At 36.5% G+C, this 17276-nt stretch overlaps 7 protein-coding genes across 7 annotated transcripts; 1 reads left to right on the top strand and 6 right to left on the bottom strand.

Moving 5' to 3' along the window:
* Nucleotides 1-552: 552 nt before the first annotated feature.
* Nucleotides 553-2052, bottom strand: LOC143306087 (odorant receptor 47a-like). Its single transcript, XM_076692357.1, has 5 exons — nt 1246-2052; nt 1087-1186; nt 917-1027; nt 664-819; nt 553-603 (listed from the first exon to the last, which is right to left on the bottom strand). Exons 1-5 carry the CDS (start codon nt 2022-2024, stop codon nt 553-555), a joined length of 1197 nt encoding a protein of 398 aa, XP_076548472.1. The 5' UTR covers nt 2025-2052.
* Nucleotides 2053-2464: 412 nt separating this feature from the next.
* Nucleotides 2465-4350, bottom strand: LOC143306134 (odorant receptor 4-like). Its single transcript, XM_076692769.1, has 5 exons — nt 3446-4350; nt 3060-3159; nt 2874-2984; nt 2649-2804; nt 2465-2580 (listed from the first exon to the last, which is right to left on the bottom strand). Exons 1-5 carry the CDS (start codon nt 4348-4350, stop codon nt 2530-2532), a joined length of 1323 nt encoding a protein of 440 aa, XP_076548884.1. The 3' UTR covers nt 2465-2529.
* A 448-nt stretch (nt 4351-4798) lies between these two features.
* Nucleotides 4799-6441, bottom strand: LOC117600117 (odorant receptor 10-like). Its single transcript, XM_034315124.2, has 5 exons — nt 5627-6441; nt 5350-5449; nt 5153-5263; nt 4918-5073; nt 4799-4849 (listed from the first exon to the last, which is right to left on the bottom strand). The coding sequence occupies exons 1-5, from the start codon at nt 6439-6441 to the stop codon at nt 4799-4801; spliced, it is 1233 nt and encodes a 410-aa protein (XP_034171015.1).
* Nucleotides 6442-6769: 328 nt separating this feature from the next.
* On the bottom strand, nt 6770-8791 carry LOC117600493 (odorant receptor 83a-like). The gene is made up of 5 exons (XM_034316036.2): nt 7753-8791; nt 7542-7641; nt 7361-7471; nt 7125-7280; nt 6770-7053 (listed from the first exon to the last, which is right to left on the bottom strand). Exons 1-5 carry the CDS (start codon nt 8568-8570, stop codon nt 7003-7005), a joined length of 1236 nt encoding a protein of 411 aa, XP_034171927.1. The 5' UTR covers nt 8571-8791; the 3' UTR covers nt 6770-7002.
* A 321-nt stretch (nt 8792-9112) lies between these two features.
* Nucleotides 9113-10603, bottom strand: LOC117600503 (odorant receptor 4-like). Its single transcript, XM_034316045.2, has 5 exons — nt 9825-10603; nt 9632-9731; nt 9458-9568; nt 9236-9391; nt 9113-9163 (listed from the first exon to the last, which is right to left on the bottom strand). Exons 1-5 carry the CDS (start codon nt 10601-10603, stop codon nt 9113-9115), a joined length of 1197 nt encoding a protein of 398 aa, XP_034171936.2.
* Nucleotides 10604-10992: 389 nt separating this feature from the next.
* LOC117600495 (odorant receptor 43a) lies at nt 10993-13487 on the bottom strand. The gene is made up of 5 exons (XM_034316038.2): nt 11772-13487; nt 11569-11668; nt 11394-11504; nt 11158-11313; nt 10993-11100 (listed from the first exon to the last, which is right to left on the bottom strand). The coding sequence occupies exons 1-5, from the start codon at nt 12560-12562 to the stop codon at nt 11047-11049; spliced, it is 1212 nt and encodes a 403-aa protein (XP_034171929.1). The 5' UTR covers nt 12563-13487; the 3' UTR covers nt 10993-11046.
* On the top strand, nt 13173-15145 carry LOC117600502 (aquaporin AQPAe.a). The gene is made up of 6 exons (XM_034316043.2): nt 13173-13311; nt 13374-13549; nt 13621-13764; nt 13825-14058; nt 14225-14305; nt 14594-15145. The coding sequence occupies exons 1-6, from the start codon at nt 13278-13280 to the stop codon at nt 14813-14815; spliced, it is 891 nt and encodes a 296-aa protein (XP_034171934.1). The 5' UTR covers nt 13173-13277; the 3' UTR covers nt 14816-15145.
* Nucleotides 15146-17276: the final 2131 nt, after the last annotated feature.

Below are 17276 nucleotides of genomic sequence, written 5' to 3'. Positions count from 1 at the left end.
TGCAAGAACAGAGAGGACAAAATTGTCTTCTTTCCGATTTAATTCAACCCTTCTGTGTTTCCACGTTTTTTGCTTTATGCATTATAAGTGTGGGGGGTAGAATGATGACGGTAGAAACCTCGATAAATTGATTATAAAACATCAGTAACGCGGTAACCCCCATGTTGTTCTACAGGTCCAGAGGTTGATTACTAATTTTTCTGAGCGATTATCTTACGCACTGGTTTCTCATGTTGTGTCAAGCAATTATCGATACTGTTTATGATTGTAAATTCTTTTACGGACAAGTGCCTTCTTTTTAAGTATTAAAATTTGTCAAAATATATGAATAAAAAAATTCATTTTCTATATCTCATTGTCAGTTTATTACTTTACACTTTATCGTTAAATGGTTGGAGTGCTTGATTGAAACACCGTTGTAACCAGGAATAATGAAAGGAGGGGACGAATCTCGTGATTTCGTTAAACATGATTAATTTCATTAAACTTCAAATACAAGAGTATTAATGGTCACATAATAATCCTTAAACTACAATGTACTATTAGGAATGTTCATGTCAGTGCTCTCAACATATTTAAGAAGGCCACCGCTGTTCTAACGACCTATACAGGTAACACATTATCATCACTTTTGAGGATGCGAAAAAAATGTTTGATACTTACATCACTGAAGGTACTAATAGACAATTCAATCATGTTCCCAGCTGTAAGCTTAATCGACGAATTGGACATTGCGATGATCAAAATGCAGCAAAGCTTCTTCTTGCCTGACAAGCGATACCAATCGGTCATGTATGACGTCTCGCCAACTCTTCTACACTGTCATGCAATATTTTCATCTTTTCTTTACAACTGAATATTAAATAAGCTAATAATAGACAGTGTTAAATAAAAAGATACTATACGGTCCAACTACCTGTTCAGCCACAAGTTCGCCTGTATAACAAAACACGAAAATATTTAAGCCAAAGTATACGATCAATGATATGTATGTGAAAGAAGAAGTTAAATTTTGTCCATTCCATTCCTACGAAATAAAAAATATATTAAAAATATGTAACAATATATTTTATTAGACTGGCATACCATGATAAGATAATACCCAAGTAAGCAAAGATTCATCATACACCCCAAACATTCTATACAAGATATTGTTTGGAACATTTTCTCTATCAGCGCCAAGAAACTAAAAGGTAATAAGAATTAATTGTCTCAGGTGATTAAAAAAGACCTTAATTTACGCACTTCAATACTCGAATATGTTGTTCTACGATACTTGCAATCCTGCCATCTACAGATTGACTCATGCCACTTCGTCCATTTACCAAATGTTCTAACCAGTTCATCAGAACTTCCATCTGTCCACAAGCGTGCGTTGCAAAGGTTGCAGCCAAACTGCAAGTCCCAACAGTGACAGCATCCAACAGTATACCAGACAGACATTGAGCGACGAAGAAGATTTCGTTAACGGGACTCTTTCGGTAATCAGTGATACGCAACGAAGAAGGAAACGGCAACGGTATGAACGTGAAATTTGCATCCCCCGCTGGGATTTTTCCTCCACTGAGCGGCATGATGATGTAGTAAAATACGAAGGAACCATACACGAAAGACGCATAAACGATTATCAGTCTCCGCCCGTAATTCATGTTCATCACCATGATGTTTCTCTCCTGCAGATCTTTCATATTCCTCCAATTCCATTCGATCTTCTCCACGCACTTCAGGATGTCGTTCTTGTGAAACAATATTAAGTTATACTTCATGAACGACATTAGGAAAAAGCTTAAAGGACCGATTAATTTGATCTTGTTATAGGTGCCTTTTACTTCAAGGATCAGGAAAGTCAAACAAGGCACAATCAGGAAAATGATCAGAAGGTAACAGACAGCGTACATAAACCAGGTGAAATATTTTTCAATTAATGAAGTATTGCTTGATTTTGGCCATGCACCTAGCGGTTTCAGTAACCAACGACTCAACTGGGTGCTCAGGTTCACGTTTCTCTGGTAATCGTGTTCCATTTTAATGGCATCCGCATTTTGCGTTGATACTTTCTTCATCGTTGCCGCTCGACAGTTCATTTGATACTGAATCAACGTGGTTTAATGTTTCAAAGAGGAACAACGTTGCGCTTGCGCTACTTTTTCCATCACTCAGAAGGATTAGAAACTTGAATAACTGTTTTTATTTTTTTTTTTTCAAAGGGAGCAACCCCGTTGCGTTTCAACTTTTTCGCTTTATGCATTATGAAAGCGAGGGGTAGAATGATAAGAAATGAGCAAAGGTAAATTGATTTTCTAAACATCAGTAAAGCACCAAGACTCACATTGATCGGAGATAGATTATTATTTTTATGTAAGTGTTTGTTTTATGATATTTGTTACTTTAAATATATATTTGTAGTATTTTAAACACTATATTTATTACGCGCCTAATAGTACGAATAAATAACGATACAAACAAGTTTCAACAAAATATAAACACATTACTACAACCAACAATTTCTTCGTGTACTTCAAAGAATGTTCAAGTTAATGTCCGTAACACGTTTAAAAAGGCTACCGCAGTTTTAACAACCTGCTTGTAAAAGATGTATCAATTCATGATAAAATTGATACTGTTAATGATGTTTAATTAATACTTACGTCGCCGAACGTGCTAAAACACATTTCTATGATATTTCCTGCCGTGAGTTTGATCGAAGAATTGGACATTTCAATGATCAAAATAATGCAAAGTTTTCGTTTTCCTGGCAATCGATACCAGTCGATCATATATGACATCTCTCCAATTTTTCTGCACTGTTATGACAAATTTTTTTATTATAATCACTGTGGTGACAGTATGATAAATGTTAAATAAAATATTACCTGCTCACTTACAAGTTCTCCTATGTAACAAAATATGAATATATTGAAAGTAAGAGACACAAGGAGAACACTGTAAGTCACGGAACTTGTCATATCATTTCGATTCCATTCCTAGAATTTGTACAAAAAAATCTCTTTCAAATCTATCGAATATCAATTGAATTCCTTTTTGAATCACGTGCGTACCATAATGGTATAATAACTAAGCAGACACAAATTCAATGTACATCCCAAAAACTCCACCAAAGATATATGTCGAAGTATTTGCTCTATAAGGGTTAAAAATCTGCAAAATATATAAATATAAAAAATGAGCTGCTAACAAAATTACAATAGAGATCCTTCAGGTTTATTTATTAAAGCATCACTGTATCCGCGAGGGGTAGGTTTCATGCCGTATGCAAATCTACTTCCGAATTCAAAGTTGGATCTTCCGTTTTTCAAGCCACCTACACTACATTTCTGAAATTTTTTACTTTTCTACATTCAACTGTGGATAACTGACAAAGTGGGAAACTGAGTTCGCGGGTACAGGAGGTGCAAGAATTCAGAAATAATTATAGTGAACATACCGAAGTATCTTCACGTGTTGATTCACAACGTTCGCGATTCTGACATCCACGGTCTCGCCCATATCTGATCTACCATCAATCAAATGTTTCAGCCAGTTCATCAAAACCTCCATTTGTCCGCAAGCGTGAACCGCGAGAATAGCTGCCAAACCGCAAGCAGCTGCCGTGATGCTATGCATCAAGGCACCAGCTACCAATTGAACTAAGAAAATGATCTCGTTCTTTGGACTATGGCGAGTATCAACTATCAAACTTGAAAAGGGAAATACCAGTGGTACGAAGGTAAAGTTTTCATTCTCTGCGGTTATTTTACCTACGCTAATCGGTACAGCGATGTAATAAAACGCGAAACCACTGTACATAAAGAAAGTGCAAAGAAGAATCAGTTTCCTTCCAAAATTCGCGTTCTCCATCATGATCTTCTTGTCCTCCTGACATCTGGCGTTCTCCCAATCCTGTTCGATCCATTTAATACACTCACGAATACTATTCCCGTGAAGAATTAATAAATAATATTTTAACAGTGCCATCACGCAGAAACTTGATGGTCCAAATAGTTTGATCTTGTTGTAAACGTCTTCGACTTCGAGGATCGTGTACAAACTGCAAGGCAGTAACAGAAAGTTGAGTAAACTATAACACATTGCGTTTATCAGACGGTAGAAGTAAATTTGCGTTTGTGGAACGTTGGACGAATTCGGCCAGATACCCATCGGTTTTAATATCCAACGACACCATTGGATACTCAGGTTCAAGTTTTTCTCGTAGTCATCGATCACGAGGGGTTTCGTTCCATTTGTGAATGGTTTCTTCATGGTGAAAGCTCGTTTGATACTGCGGTGTCGTATTTGATAATGCTTCGGAGGTAAGCCACCAGCGCTTGCGCTTTGTTGCTGATTTTTCATGCAAGAACAGGGAGGACAAAATTGTCTTCTTTCCGATTTAATTCAACCCTTCTGTGTTCCCACGTTTTTTGCCAAATGTATTATAAGAGCAAAGCGCGGACAAGATAATGTCGCTGGGATTTCGATAAATTGATTTTTTTCGAGAGGTAGAAAGGGTGCGATTGATGGCATTGTTAATTTAGCTGGTTTAGAGGAACAATTTGCGGATTGGGAATAATGAAACCTTTTTACTAATAAATTGATTAGTATTCATATATAATTTCCTGATATTATTATGGTATTGCAATAGTTAAATACACAGTATTTCGGTCATCATTGATGCTTGATTTATTTCAAAAACTTTTCACAGAAACATGCAAAGACATACACCAGTAAAAATCAATCAAACACATTTTCTTCAACATTGACACATCAATTTTTATATATAATATTGTATCTTGAGGAACATTCACGTCATTGTACGTAATACATTTAAAAATGCGACTGCTGTCTTAACTACCTATGTATTCAGAAAATTTCTGTCAATTTTCAATTTAAATTAAACGATTTTTATAATGTGATACTTACGTTGGTAAAGGTATTGATAGATAATTGGATCATATTTCCTGCTGTCAGTTTGATCGTTGAATTAGACATTGCAATTATTAGGACACAGCAGAGTTTTTTGTTTCCTGATAATCGGTACCATTCTATCATATATGCGATTTTTCCAATTTTCGTACACTATTGTAAAAATATAATTGAAATTAATATTCCAATAACAATAGTTGTTGTTTTTACATAAACGTATTGAAAATTTTACCTGGTCAGCAACAAGTTCTCCTATGTAACAGAATATAAAGATATTAAACGTAAGAGATGTGAGTAGAATGAAATAAGTTACTGCACTTGTTATATCATTCGATTTTGATTCCTACAGTATCAAGACAGTATACATATATATTATATTTACAAAACACAGTTACACGCAATGTTTCTTTTTGTACGTCATTTGCATACCATTATAACATAATATCCGACAAGACAAATATCCAAGGTGCACCCTAAGAATTCAACAAAGGATATTTGTTGGAGTATTTTCTCAGTGAGAGTTAAAAACCTGAAACACGATCAATTTTCTAAAACATTCAAAATCAAATCCATGATTGTCACAAATTGAACACGTAAGGAGTGAAATAACCCTTTCGTGATGTGTGTCATTGACTGTGGTCATTCATCGTGAAAGGATTACAGTATTAACAATGCAATTCGTAACAAAAAAATATAATTTACACACTTTAATATTTGAACATGTTGATTCACGATGCTCGCGATCCTGGCATCCACGGTTTCGCCCATATCTGATCTACCGTCAATCAAATGTTTCAGCCAGTTCATCAAGACTTCCATTTGTCCGCAAGCGTGAACCGCGAGCATAGCCGCTAAGCCGCAAGCAGCTGACGTGATGCCATGCATCAAGGCACCAGCTACCAATTGGACTGAAAAAATGATCTCGTTCGTTGGACTATAGCGAGTATCAACTATCAGTCTCGAGAAGGGAAACACTAATGGTACAAAGGTGAGATTTTCATCCTCTGCCTCTATTTTACCCACGCTAATCGGTACAGCAATGTAATAAAACGCGAAACCACTGTACATGAAGAAGGTGCAAATAGTTACTAGCCTTCTCCCAAAGTTCGCGTTCACCACCATGATATTCTTGTCGTCATGGTATCTAATATGCTTCCAGTCCCATTCGATGCGTTCGATGCACTCGCGGATGTCTTCCTCGTGAAAGATCAACGAATAATATTTCGCGAACGCCATCAGACAGAAGATCAATGGACCAAAGAGTTTGATCTTGTTGTACAGATCTTCTACTTCGAGAAAAACGTACATACTGCATGGTATAAAGAGGAAGCTGAGTAATAAATGGCAAACGAGGTTTGTCAACCAGTAACAGCATTTTTTGCTTCGCGAAATATCACGAGACTGAGGCCATACCCCGATCGGTTTCAACATCCAACGATTCCATTGGATACTCAGATTCAAGTGTTTCTCGTACTCGTAGTCGATGCTCGTGGAGTATTTATTTGCTAATGGTTTTTGCATGATTCACGTTTGAAAGCACCGTCCAGACTAAAAGCTGGGAATCGAATAACGATTCTAAGGGAAAATCATGCGCCTGCGCTGATTTTTTGATATCATTCAGGGAGAGGAAGAGGTTCTACCAAAGGGTTCTACCCTACTGTGATTATGCTATTTTCCTTTTTCTATATTTATGAGTTGTAGACTTTACACTGTTGAGTTTGAATGAGAATAATAACAGATGGACAACGATAAATTGATTTCTTCTCTGCAGAATATTTGTTGATGCTCCCGCACATGTCAGCAGGAATAAATTAATGGATAATCAATTTTTGCATTCTTCGTCGTTCGTGAAGTTGAACCAATCTTGAAGCATAAAATCGGTAAGGATGCTTTTAAACACGACATTATTTTAACATTTATATTTTATTTATTGAAAATTATTAAAATATATGAAACCTTCATGAAAAAGTGCAGCTGTATAAAAGAAAATCTTTTAAATCCTTAGATCGTGGAGTAAATTGGTCGCATTTTCAATCGGTGTGGTTGTAAAAAGTTTGCGTTTCGTTGTGTCTCAACAAGCATTCATGTCAGTTTTCGTAACACGTTGAGAAATGCGACCGATGTCTTGACAACCTGTTCATATTTGAGGCAATCGTCGATTTCGATTTCCAGGTAAAAATAAATTTAAGTAGTTTAATACTCACGTCGGTGAAAGTGCTAATGGATAACTCGATCATGCTTCCAGCTGTGAGTTTAATCGACGAATTAGACATTTCCATGACTAAAATGCAAAAGAGCTTCCTTTTCCCTGCTAAACGGTACCATTCGATCATGTATGATGTTTCGCCAACTTTTCTGCACTGTTACAAGATAATTGTCAAATAGTACCTAATTTGTAATAATATTTAATAATCTTTAAATCTGAAATAAAAAGTCATACCTGCTCAGCCACGAGTTCGCCTATATAACAAAATATAAAAATATTGAATGTGAGAGATGTGTACAGTATCACGTAACCTACAGTAATTATTATATTTCTCGAATTCCATTCCTGTAATATCAAGATTAAAAATATATAATTTTTACATTCTTATTACCCTTCGTGCTTTATTTTTTCGTACCGTTATAATATAATAGCCAACAAGGCAAAGATTTAAAGTACACGCTAAAAATTCAGCAAAAGAGATCGGTCGAAGGGTTCTTTCCATTAACGTTAAAAATCTGCAAAATGAACATATGAACATTTTGTAGTTACTTTAATATATGGATCACATTTGGATCACTGATGAACCAAAATGGTAGCAAACGTGTTAAAATGCACATTATACACACTTTAATATCCTTACGTGTTGACTCACGATCTTCGCAATTCTTTCATCCACCGTTTTGCCTATGTCTGGTCTTCCATCTACCAAATGTTTCAGCCAGCACATCAAAACTTCCATCTGTCCGCAAGCGTGGACCGCTAATACCGCAGCTAAACTGCAAGCACCTACTGTGATAGCATTGATCAGTACACCAGCTAAAAACTGAATCGAAAAGATGATCTCGTTGATTGGAGGATAACGGACGTCCACTATGTAACTCGAGAAAGGGTACATCACAGGGATGAAGGTAACGTTATCAGTTTGGATGAAGATTCTCCTTAAAGCAAGCGGTATGATTAGGAAGTAAAAGGTACAGGCGGTGAACATGAAAATAGCGCAGATAGTCACTATTCTTTTCGCAAAATTTGCATTCATCGCCATGATGTCTTTATCCTTGATATATTCGACGTTCTTCCAGTCCCATTTGATATGTTCCATGCATTCACGAATGTTATCGCTGCGAATGATCAACCAATGATACTTAACGAATGCAGCCACACAGAAGATCAATGGACCAAATAACTTGATCTCCTTGTACAAATTCTCCATGTCGAATACCATGTACAGACCGCAGGGTATTATAAGGTAGAAGATCAAGAAGTAACAAACAGCGTTAATCAACCAGTAGAGACATTTATCGAAACGTGAAACATTCGATGAATTTGGCCAAAGACCCATCGGTTTTAGTATCCAACGATTCCACTGGATACTCAGGTTCACGTTTCTTTCGTATTCGAAGTCAATCGAGGATAGATTATTATCGATCGACTTTGATTTTTGCATCCTTGATGTTTGAAAACTGGCTTGATACTGATGGCAAGTGAGAGTGATCCGATTACGACTCTACACAGCGCCTGCGCTTCTTTTCTGATTATTCTGGGAAGAGAATCGTGACATTTTCCAAAGGGTTCAACCCCTCTACAATTATGGTCTATTTTCTTTATGTATTATTAGTGGTGCACAGGATAATGATAGTGGTATCGATAAATTGATTTTTGAAATGTTTGCAGGGGTGTAGAAGAAGAAGAAGAGCGGAGAAGGATACTGAAGTTGTGCTTCTGACAGCAATTTATAATGATTTATGTTCAGGATTTGCTATGTTAGTTCTTTTGGAATAGTGGTGGATTATTACCTAAAAGTTGCAGGTGAGATAAATATAAATGTTGTGATGAAAACGAAGATAAAGAAGTAATGGATTTATGTATCCATATGTTACAGTATCCATGATTTCCTTTTTATTAAGAAATAAGTGTGCCGTGATGTTTCTAAACTCTTCTATTAAATTATATTCTCTTCTACTAAATGATAGTGTAAAATGCATTATCTTAAACAATTTCTCGCAGAATGTTCAAATATGCCATTGACATCTTCATGATCTGGAAATTGTAATTTGCAGAAAATATTAAATCAGGAATCTTTGAACGATGATTCTGTTTCTTAAAACTTACGTCGGTAAAAGTAACTAAAGATATTGCAACAACTTTGCCTGCTGTGAGTTGCATCGGATAATTAGACATGGCGATGATCAGTATTAAGCAACGAGCTTTCTTTACTGGAAGACGATACCAATCTATCGTAATAGATGTCATGCCAAGAACGTCGTTCTGTCAATAAGAATATTCATAAGTAAAAATTAAATAAATAGAGCAATATAATGATGGATCACGTACTTCATTAACAAGAAGTTGACCAATGTAACACAATATGAACGAACATAAGATAAAAGATATTTGTAAGGTGATGCAAATTATTATAAATGTTGCGTCGTTCTTCTCTGATTCCTAAAATATGATCGTTTCTATATTGAAACAACTTCAAACATCCTCTACCGATGTTATTCCTACCGTGATGATACGATATCCCATTAAGCATATGAGACACGTATTGCCAGCGATGTCCACAAAACAGACGTATTCTATGATGGCTTCAACATTCCTTAAAAGTCTGCAATGAAATTACAAATAAAAATTTTATACTTACTCCCATTTTTATTTTCCAAATTTACTATATTTCAATACATCAAAGTTTTATACTCACTCCTTTATTTTTCTCTCGTGTTCCACGATATCCACGATCCTCTTTTGCACTGTTTGCTCGCTTAAATCGGACCTTGCATCAAGCTCCTTCATTTTTTTCGTCAACATCCTCAATAAACTGCACATATGCAGAACGAGTAAGGTAAAAATACCGTAGGAGCCACTTGTCGCAGCATAAGTCACTATTCCGCTGAAGAATTGCAGTGTGAAGATTATCTCGTAATTTGGAGTTTGCTGTTCATTAATGAAGATGAAGTATCCTGCACAGGCTACTGGTCTTATGGTGACGTTATTGGGAGTGACAATGGGTCCTCTCATAAGGGGTATGATCGTGCGGTAACATAAACCACCACCGTACAATGTAATCATCACTGTCAATATTAATTTTCGTCCAAGTTTCGCTCTCGAACGCAAAATCAGCCTGTCGTCTTCCCTTGAATTCATCCAGTCTTCTCTGATCACGTCCAAACATTTCCTAATTTCTTTCGCTCGGAACAACAGAATGGTGTATTTGACAAATTGCATGCCGCAGTTCAAAATTGGTCCAAGTACTTTCAATCTAACTTTACCACTATTCGTTCTCAGAAACATGTACAGAAACCCTGGAACTATTATCAAGAAGTATAGAAAGTAGACGACGATGATTTGAATCGTCTTCAGAATCTTCGAATAAGGAGATGAGGTGATTGAAGTGGGCCAGGCACCGACTAGTTTCAAATTCAGGCGAACAAATGTCATCGCGTATTTCAAATCTTCTTCCACGCTCTTTGTTTGAGTCATGTTTATGGGATTCTGCATGGGATTCGAGGAATAAGGGAAAGTCGATGATTTGAGGGCTCGAGTGCAACTGATAATGCTCACGGGTTGAATCTGGATTAGTTTGATAGACAACACTGCGCTTGCGTTCATAAAATGGTAAGCGATGATCGTTCGGTATCGAATATCAGTCATTATAGCAATTTGAATACGGTAAGTTTTATGGGAGAAATAAACATTCTGTATAACCCATTACAGTAATTTGTACTCTGCAATGTGCAGTTTGCCATGGGTAATTTTCTGCGGGATAGTTGCCTCTCGATTCGATTTTTCATCTGTGCGACAAATCTGTTTATTTTTTTCTTAAAATATGTTTACATTTATAAAAGTACGAACATTTTATATGGTATGTTCGAATATTTATAGAAAATGAAATAACGTACACAGTCATCTTCGTTTGTGCTTCTTCACGCTGTCATCGTTCGCAAAAAGTTCAGATACGCTGCTGAAGTTTTGAAAACCTACGACGTTTTGTTCGATAAAATGAAATTTTTGTTACAAGAAGCTGAAAAACTTACGTCAGTAAATCCATGGAGCGAAATATTAAATAGTTTTCCTGCAGATAAAGTCGATGGATGGCTGGTTCGAAGCATAATCATCCTTATATGGTTGGCTACATCCACCGGAAATTCAAACCAGGGTAAAAAATACGACGTTTCTCCTATTTTCTCACTCTTCACAAAAATCAAAAAGTTATTTAAAAAGAAAGGACATTCAATTTTCTTTTTCGCGTTAATTTAAAAAAAAAAAATACCACTTGTTTCAGACGTTCACCGATGATGGACATTATAAAGACGTTCAGAAGCATCGATATCATCAATATAAAATACGTCATTGTGCTGAGGGTCTTGTGCTCTTCCCATTCCTAAAAACATTCAATTTGTCATTATATTTGTTATTACTTCGTTAAACATTCCTTGATATTGTACCACGAGTACGCCATATTCCAGGAAACATATGATCACGGTATTTCCAATTATCTCTGATAAAAATACAACGTTAAAAGTTTTGTCGATCATCGCAGCGTATCTACAATTAAGTACCACTGATGTAAGTACATATAAGACGGTATAAAAAGTACAAAAATCATTTGTTAAAGTATGTACTTCTACTTTTTACTAGATTATCTTACTCGGTTGCTTGTGCGTGACGTTGAACGATGAATCGGAGGCGATTATGCAAGTTTCCATCACTCTGTTCCACAAGTAAATGAATTTTTCTGTCGATCACCTCAAACAAACCGGAACAATGCATAGTAATTCCAGCGATTAAAATGTAGATACCACAATTGGTGGATAAAATGATAAGGCTGATCGTTATTTGAGAAACAAACGTGATTTCGTAGATCGGCGAATCTTCGATCACGAAGAACACATAATCGCTCAAATAAGGCAGAGGAATTTGAGTGGTATTGTCAGATTTGACAACTTTCTCCGATAACAGAGGCAGAATGATGTGATAAGGCAATGCACCACAGTAGGTGAAACACAGATACATCACCGCGAAGAATTGGCCGATTTTCGCGTTTTTTTTAATCAATAATCGATCTTCTTCGCATTCCACATCTCTGTACTGTAGCTCCAATTCTGTCAGAAAGAAACTGATCTTCTTTTTGTTGAAAATTACAGTCCAGAATTTGACGATCCCCAAAAGACTGAACACCTGTGCAGCGATCACCTTCATATACCTTTGCAGATCCTCGCAGTCACGGTAAGTATAAATGGCATGAGGTATTAGTAAAAAACACATGGAACAAAAAATGATTCCAATTTGAATGTATTTTCTAATTTTACGCGAAACGGTGTCGTCTCTTCGCAATGGCCAGATTCCAATTGGTGTTAGTAGAATTTTAGGAAAACGTATGGTGTATTTGGTATCTGATTTATAATTAGCATTTTGGTAATTTTTAATTTTCACTGTCATAATGTACTTCTGAACCGTAGAAGATTCTTCGAACAACTAAAGATGATCGTGAACCACAGTGGATGGCACGGTATCCCTTGGCGTCTGCGTGGAAACTTTGGCAAACCAATTTCCCGTAAGCAATTTTCCGCAATCTTAGCATTGCAGAGAGGATTTAAGTTAATATGTGACAGAATAAACCGAGTAGTTACCGATAGAAAGTAAATTACACGTAGTGATGTGCAGTAACTCTATCCAAGTTCTATCATGAATGATTTTGAATAACTAAAACACGACTGAAAGTTTTGACGAACGATTTTTATGATTTTCTGTAATCATGTTCTTGATGACGGAAATTCAACCGCTTCGTTTCCTGGTTCACGAGATAAATGTGGTAATGTTCCGCAAAGGACAGTTTTACGATTTTTTGTTGATTTTCAATTCGAGTTACGATATGAATCAATCTTCCAACAAGCGATACTATCGGCCTCGATGATATTATAATGTCAGAAACATGTAACTCCTCTTGAGCTTCATAATCAACCGAACACACTAATTCAACGAAGAATGCAACGTATCATTACACTCATCGATAAGGCAGCTTCTTTTTAACTAATATTGCGAAGAACGATAACTGTCGATTAAAACTGTCAAAGTAATTCGAGTGCTGATTACAACAAACAGTACGGTAACAGTAGCCGTTGCTTTTGAACCAAAGGCTTGTTGTACGTCTACCATGGAGAACGACACACAAAGTAGAGATTCTCAAAGTGAGTTACACGGCTGAATTAGAAATCAAGACTACGTTCCAACGTTGTATGGTGATTTTTAGGCACGATATGGACGATGCAGAAGGGTACAACCACGATGTTCATCGCGGAGGTGGTGGGTACTGGGATACTTTTGTTCATCGGTTGCATGGGTTCCATTGGAACTATGGGAACAATACTGCCGCCACCATTACAGTCGTCCATGGCGTTCGGTATGACTGTCAACCTTTTGATTATGGTAAGCATTCATAAAATTACTGCATAATATTGAGATTTCAAAATATTACATATCCATAATTTCCATCATAGATGTTGGGTCATGTAAGCGGTGCACATTTGAACCCAGCTGTCACGATTGGGGCAGTGATCGTTGGGCTTAAAACCATACCAACGGGAATTATTTACGTAATAGCTCAATTCATTGGTGCCACTGCTGGATACGGATTATTAATGGTACGAATCTGAAACAGTCTCGATTATGCACAAAGTTATTTACCAATTTTGTATAAACAGATGATAACTCCACCCGAGTTGTTGTACGATGGAGTGTCAAATAAGAGTATAGGACATTGTGTGACAGTCGTTCATCCAGGAATAAGCACTGCGCAAGCAATTTTGATTGAAATCCTCTGTACGTCGTTCATACTTTGCGCAGCTTGTGCAACCTGGGACAAAAGATGCGCGCATCAAACAGATTCCACAGCGATTAGGTTCGGTTTCTCCGTTGTTGGGATCTCACTCGCAGCGGTAAGTAATTGAGTTGTATGTACTTTCAAAAACCTATCAAATCTGATTTGACTAAAACTTTGCAAATAGCTTCAATTTACATAAAAACAATATTTATAATTGTAATAAATTACAAAGTGTCTCATTGTCATGATCAAGGGTATATTTGAATGAAACGTGTTTTTAGAGTCCCTACACTGGTTGCAGTATGAATCCTGCGCGTACCTTTGGTCCTGCATTCTGGAACGGAAACTGGACTAATCAATGGGTGTGTAACACTATCGTTAATCATACGATTTATTTGCCCTTTCAGAGATTTAATAAATCCCAGCCACGTAATATCTTATATCATCAAACGATTCTTTTCTTTACTCTGTATTACATTGCCGATAAGAGACACGAGCCTTTTTTAAATGTTCCGTGTAGACCGTTATCGGTTCCCTCTTGTTTCTTCATAGATTCGTGAAGAGAGGTGTACAAATATTTGCTTTCTATTGTGTAGATTAGATTGCATCAGAGACGACGATAATTATTTTTTTCATGGAAATTTCTTTAGATTTACTGGTTCGGACCGACTGCAGGCGCATTACTCGGAACGTACACCTATCAGATATTTTTTGCGGAAAAAGAAACGGATAGAATTGTTGGTCGTCTCGATTTCATGGAATTGAAAGCGATTACGACACCGCAATGTGACGACGATATTCATTCGAAAAAAAATAATGTCAGAAGCGAGAAACTCGAATTAGTGCGGGACGAAGATGACAACGCCGCATGATTATCGTTAAAGGTATGATCACCATCTTTATCATCCACTAGTAAAGGTCTTCCATGATGTATCGAGTAGTTTACGACGCCGCCAGAGATGGCGTTGCACTCCACAAAATGGCGCGACTTTCATTTCTCTTCTATTATATTTGTCAGTTGCCTTCAATTCATTTTCTCTACGTTCTACTATTTTTAAAATATGAACATTTAATTATGCTACTCTGTTACTATTTAATTTTAGCTCATATAAGTAGCACAATGATTACTTTTATTCAAAGTATTTAATGTTTATTGACAATGTGACTTAGGAAAATTATGTATAATTAAATGATAATTTGTATTGCTAATTTATGAGAATATATGTATATAAGTACAAGTCAATGAAGTTAGAATTATATAAATCCTTATGGCATTTCGAAACAAGTCAAAATACATTAGTTCATATTATGCTCTAATATATTTTAAGTGCATAAACGTCTTCTTTGATAGATCTTTTAAATTTCGACGGTTTAGTGTAATTGACAGATTTATTCCCAAAATATCCCATGGCAACAGATATGCGTTTGTTCCTTCGTGAGAATACTGCGCAGATGATATTCCGCAGGTACAGCTTGATTACAGTTTGAATCGATAATAGGGTGGTTCGTAGATGCTTCTAGAATTTTAAGCTCCAGCCGCACCTGCGTACCCTCCTCTTGGGGTAGAATTGCCTGAGAACCATCTGCGTCATACGCAGTAAATCGTAATACGTATAATTCAATAACAATTTTTAAATTTCGTTAGAACTGACAATCGTCGAAATCCCAAAGTTGTTATTTACATACATCAAAAGAACATTGTAGCAATAATTACAGATATTATGAAACAACTCCCTCCGACGAATAAAAAATTAAAGTTGTTTCCACCAAAGTTTCATTTTAAAGGGTTAAACCCCGAAGGGTTTAAGGCTATAGTTATCTGTACTTTCTAAGGGGTTAATATTGTCCGTTTACGCGACATCCCTTCAAATAATTGTTCAAAACTTTGAACAGACAGTTGATGGAAACAAAAAACTGAAGTTCATCGAACAAATTAGGGTTTTACTAACCGATGTCGAGGAAATTGCACGTTGTCACGAAAGTCTACTCCTAGGGGAGATTATTAAAGTGTATTGATTCATAATTGGCAATTGCAATTACACGTGTAATTTAGCGAAATTAAAGTTTCTTTCAACCAAATTGATTACCAAGCTGAAGTCATTGAAAGTTTCATCACATAGTAGTTTTATTTTTTAACAAACCTTATCTATTATATGAGTGATAGAATCTTAATTAAATAACTATTTTAAGACAGTGCCTTACTAACCATATTTTATTCGTCCCTGTATTTGGCCGCAAGTGATACAGGAACCTTAACCGCTGCGTGTTGACAAAACAAAATGAAATATAAAACACGAGGACGGTTCTCAAGCTACCTGCAACCGCAGCAGAACATTAGTCGCATTCCAGTCCATTTTAATATACCATGTTTATCTGGATGAAGGTATATTCATTACTCCTCTTCTCAATAGGAGTAATTTTAATGAATTAACATTATGGATAAACTAAATCTTGCGTGCATCCAGTTCAAGTGTTGTTATACATTCATAAAATGGCCGACAAGTGACCCGTAGAATAAATAGACTGCGAATGATTAATATTCGTGTGCAGTTTTCTGCATCCACATGCAGGAGTGGTGTACGTGACGAAAAGCACGTCGCCGTGTAAAAATGGAAAGCTTTACTCTTTGTTTACTATGTAGTTGAAGTCCCCATATATATATGTATAGAACTCCAGCGCTGCAACTATTGATTACCTGCTGCATCCGTCTGTAGAACGTTCTCGAGAGGGACCTAGCTGTTCGAACTACGTTTTCCCAAATTTTCGTTGGATTTTCCTCTAATTCTTCCAAACAGCATCACTCAAATACGATAATAGATCTAAATTATTACTTTCAATTTGTCCTCTACTTTTATATTAACTCAAGGACGAGTGGTTTATATTCGATCGTTTAAAAAAGCATTTCTGTACTAAATACGTATTACTGCTCGTGACAGCACTTGATAAGATAACAATTTTAGCAGAATGTGAGCGTTCACAACAAGGTAGACGAACGCTATAAATGTCACGATGCATCGAGTCATATATAGAGCTATACATATCGCTACGTACGCCACATTCAAGCTTCTAAATTTATCCCTTGACCTCGTGGTTGCATAAACCGCATCGCTAAATTTACTGTTTTCAATGCGTAAGCTGCATAATCCGAACATATTGACGTTGCGCATCACTTCTCTCTCCAGACAAGCTGCAAGTCCAGTACAGGTATCTGAGAGAAAGCGTTCGAGACCATTAGCATGTAACAGACAGGCAGTCTACATCTGCCTGTGAACCGACTGTACATATCTTTTCTATCCTTGCTTCTTCAACGAAACATCTGCGCATCATTGTACT

Source organism: Osmia lignaria, chromosome 15, assembly GCF_051020975.1.
Source record: "Osmia lignaria lignaria isolate PbOS001 chromosome 15, iyOsmLign1, whole genome shotgun sequence".
Lineage (NCBI taxonomy): Eukaryota > Metazoa > Arthropoda > Insecta > Hymenoptera > Megachilidae > Osmia > Osmia lignaria.
The sequence above is the reverse complement of the archived record's forward strand: the minus strand, read 5'-3'. Positions and strand labels throughout refer to the sequence as shown.

Bases quoted from the DNA above. Each gene is read 5' to 3' on its own strand.
- LOC143306087 (XM_076692357.1), bottom strand. From the start codon at position 2,024: ATGGAACACGATTACCAGAGAAACGTGAACCTGAGCACCCAGTTGAGT. The intron at 820-916 runs GTAGTTGGACCG...ATTGCATGACAG, and splicing joins GCGAACTTGTGGCTGAACAG to TGTAGAAGAGTTGGCGAGAC. The intron at 604-663 runs GTAAGTATCAAA...TTACCTGTATAG, and splicing joins CTATTAGTACCTTCAGTGAT to GTCGTTAGAACAGCGGTGGC.
- LOC117600495 (XM_034316038.2), bottom strand. From the start codon at position 12,562: ATGACAGTGAAAATTAAAAATTACCAAAATGCTAATTATAAATCAGAT. The intron at 11,669-11,771 runs GTAAGATAATCT...ACTTAATTGTAG, and splicing joins CGTCACGCACAAGCAACCGA to ATACGCTGCGATGATCGACA. The intron at 11,101-11,157 runs GTAAGTTTTTCA...AAAACGTCGTAG, and splicing joins CGCTCCATGGATTTACTGAC to GTTTTCAAAACTTCAGCAGC.
- LOC143306134 (XM_076692769.1), bottom strand. From the start codon at position 4,350: ATGAAAAATCAGCAACAAAGCGCAAGCGCTGGTGGCTTACCTCCGAAG. The intron at 3,160-3,445 runs GTATGTTCACTA...TATATTTTGCAG, and splicing joins CAACACGTGAAGATACTTCG to ATTTTTAACCCTTATAGAGC. The intron at 2,985-3,059 runs GTACGCACGTGA...TACAAATTCTAG, and splicing joins TTAGTTATTATACCATTATG to GAATGGAATCGAAATGATAT.
- LOC117600502 (XM_034316043.2), top strand. From the start codon at position 13,278: ATGGAGAACGACACACAAAGTAGAGATTCTCAAA. The intron at 13,312-13,373 runs GTGAGTTACACG...GGTGATTTTTAG, and splicing joins ACAAAGTAGAGATTCTCAAA to GCACGATATGGACGATGCAG. The intron at 14,059-14,224 runs GTAAGTAATTGA...ACGTGTTTTTAG, and splicing joins TTGGGATCTCACTCGCAGCG to AGTCCCTACACTGGTTGCAG.
- LOC117600503 (XM_034316045.2), bottom strand. From the start codon at position 10,603: ATGACTCAAACAAAGAGCGTGGAAGAAGATTTGAAATACGCGATGACA. The intron at 9,569-9,631 runs GTAGGAATAACA...ATCATATTTTAG, and splicing joins TGGGATATCGTATCATCACG to GAATCAGAGAAGAACGACGC. The intron at 9,392-9,457 runs GTACGTGATCCA...TCTTATTGACAG, and splicing joins GTCAACTTCTTGTTAATGAA to AACGACGTTCTTGGCATGAC.
- LOC117600493 (XM_034316036.2), bottom strand. From the start codon at position 8,570: ATGCAAAAATCAAAGTCGATCGATAATAATCTATCCTCGATTGACTTC. The intron at 7,281-7,360 runs GTATGACTTTTT...ATCTTGTAACAG, and splicing joins GCGAACTCGTGGCTGAGCAG to TGCAGAAAAGTTGGCGAAAC. The intron at 7,054-7,124 runs GTGAGTATTAAA...AAATATGAACAG, and splicing joins CCATTAGCACTTTCACCGAC to GTTGTCAAGACATCGGTCGC.
- LOC117600117 (XM_034315124.2), bottom strand. From the start codon at position 6,441: ATGCAAAAACCATTAGCAAATAAATACTCCACGAGCATCGACTACGAG. The intron at 5,264-5,349 runs GTATGCAAATGA...TTGATACTGTAG, and splicing joins TCGGATATTATGTTATAATG to GAATCAAAATCGAATGATAT. The intron at 4,850-4,917 runs GTAAGTATCACA...CTGAATACATAG, and splicing joins CTATCAATACCTTTACCAAC to GTAGTTAAGACAGCAGTCGC.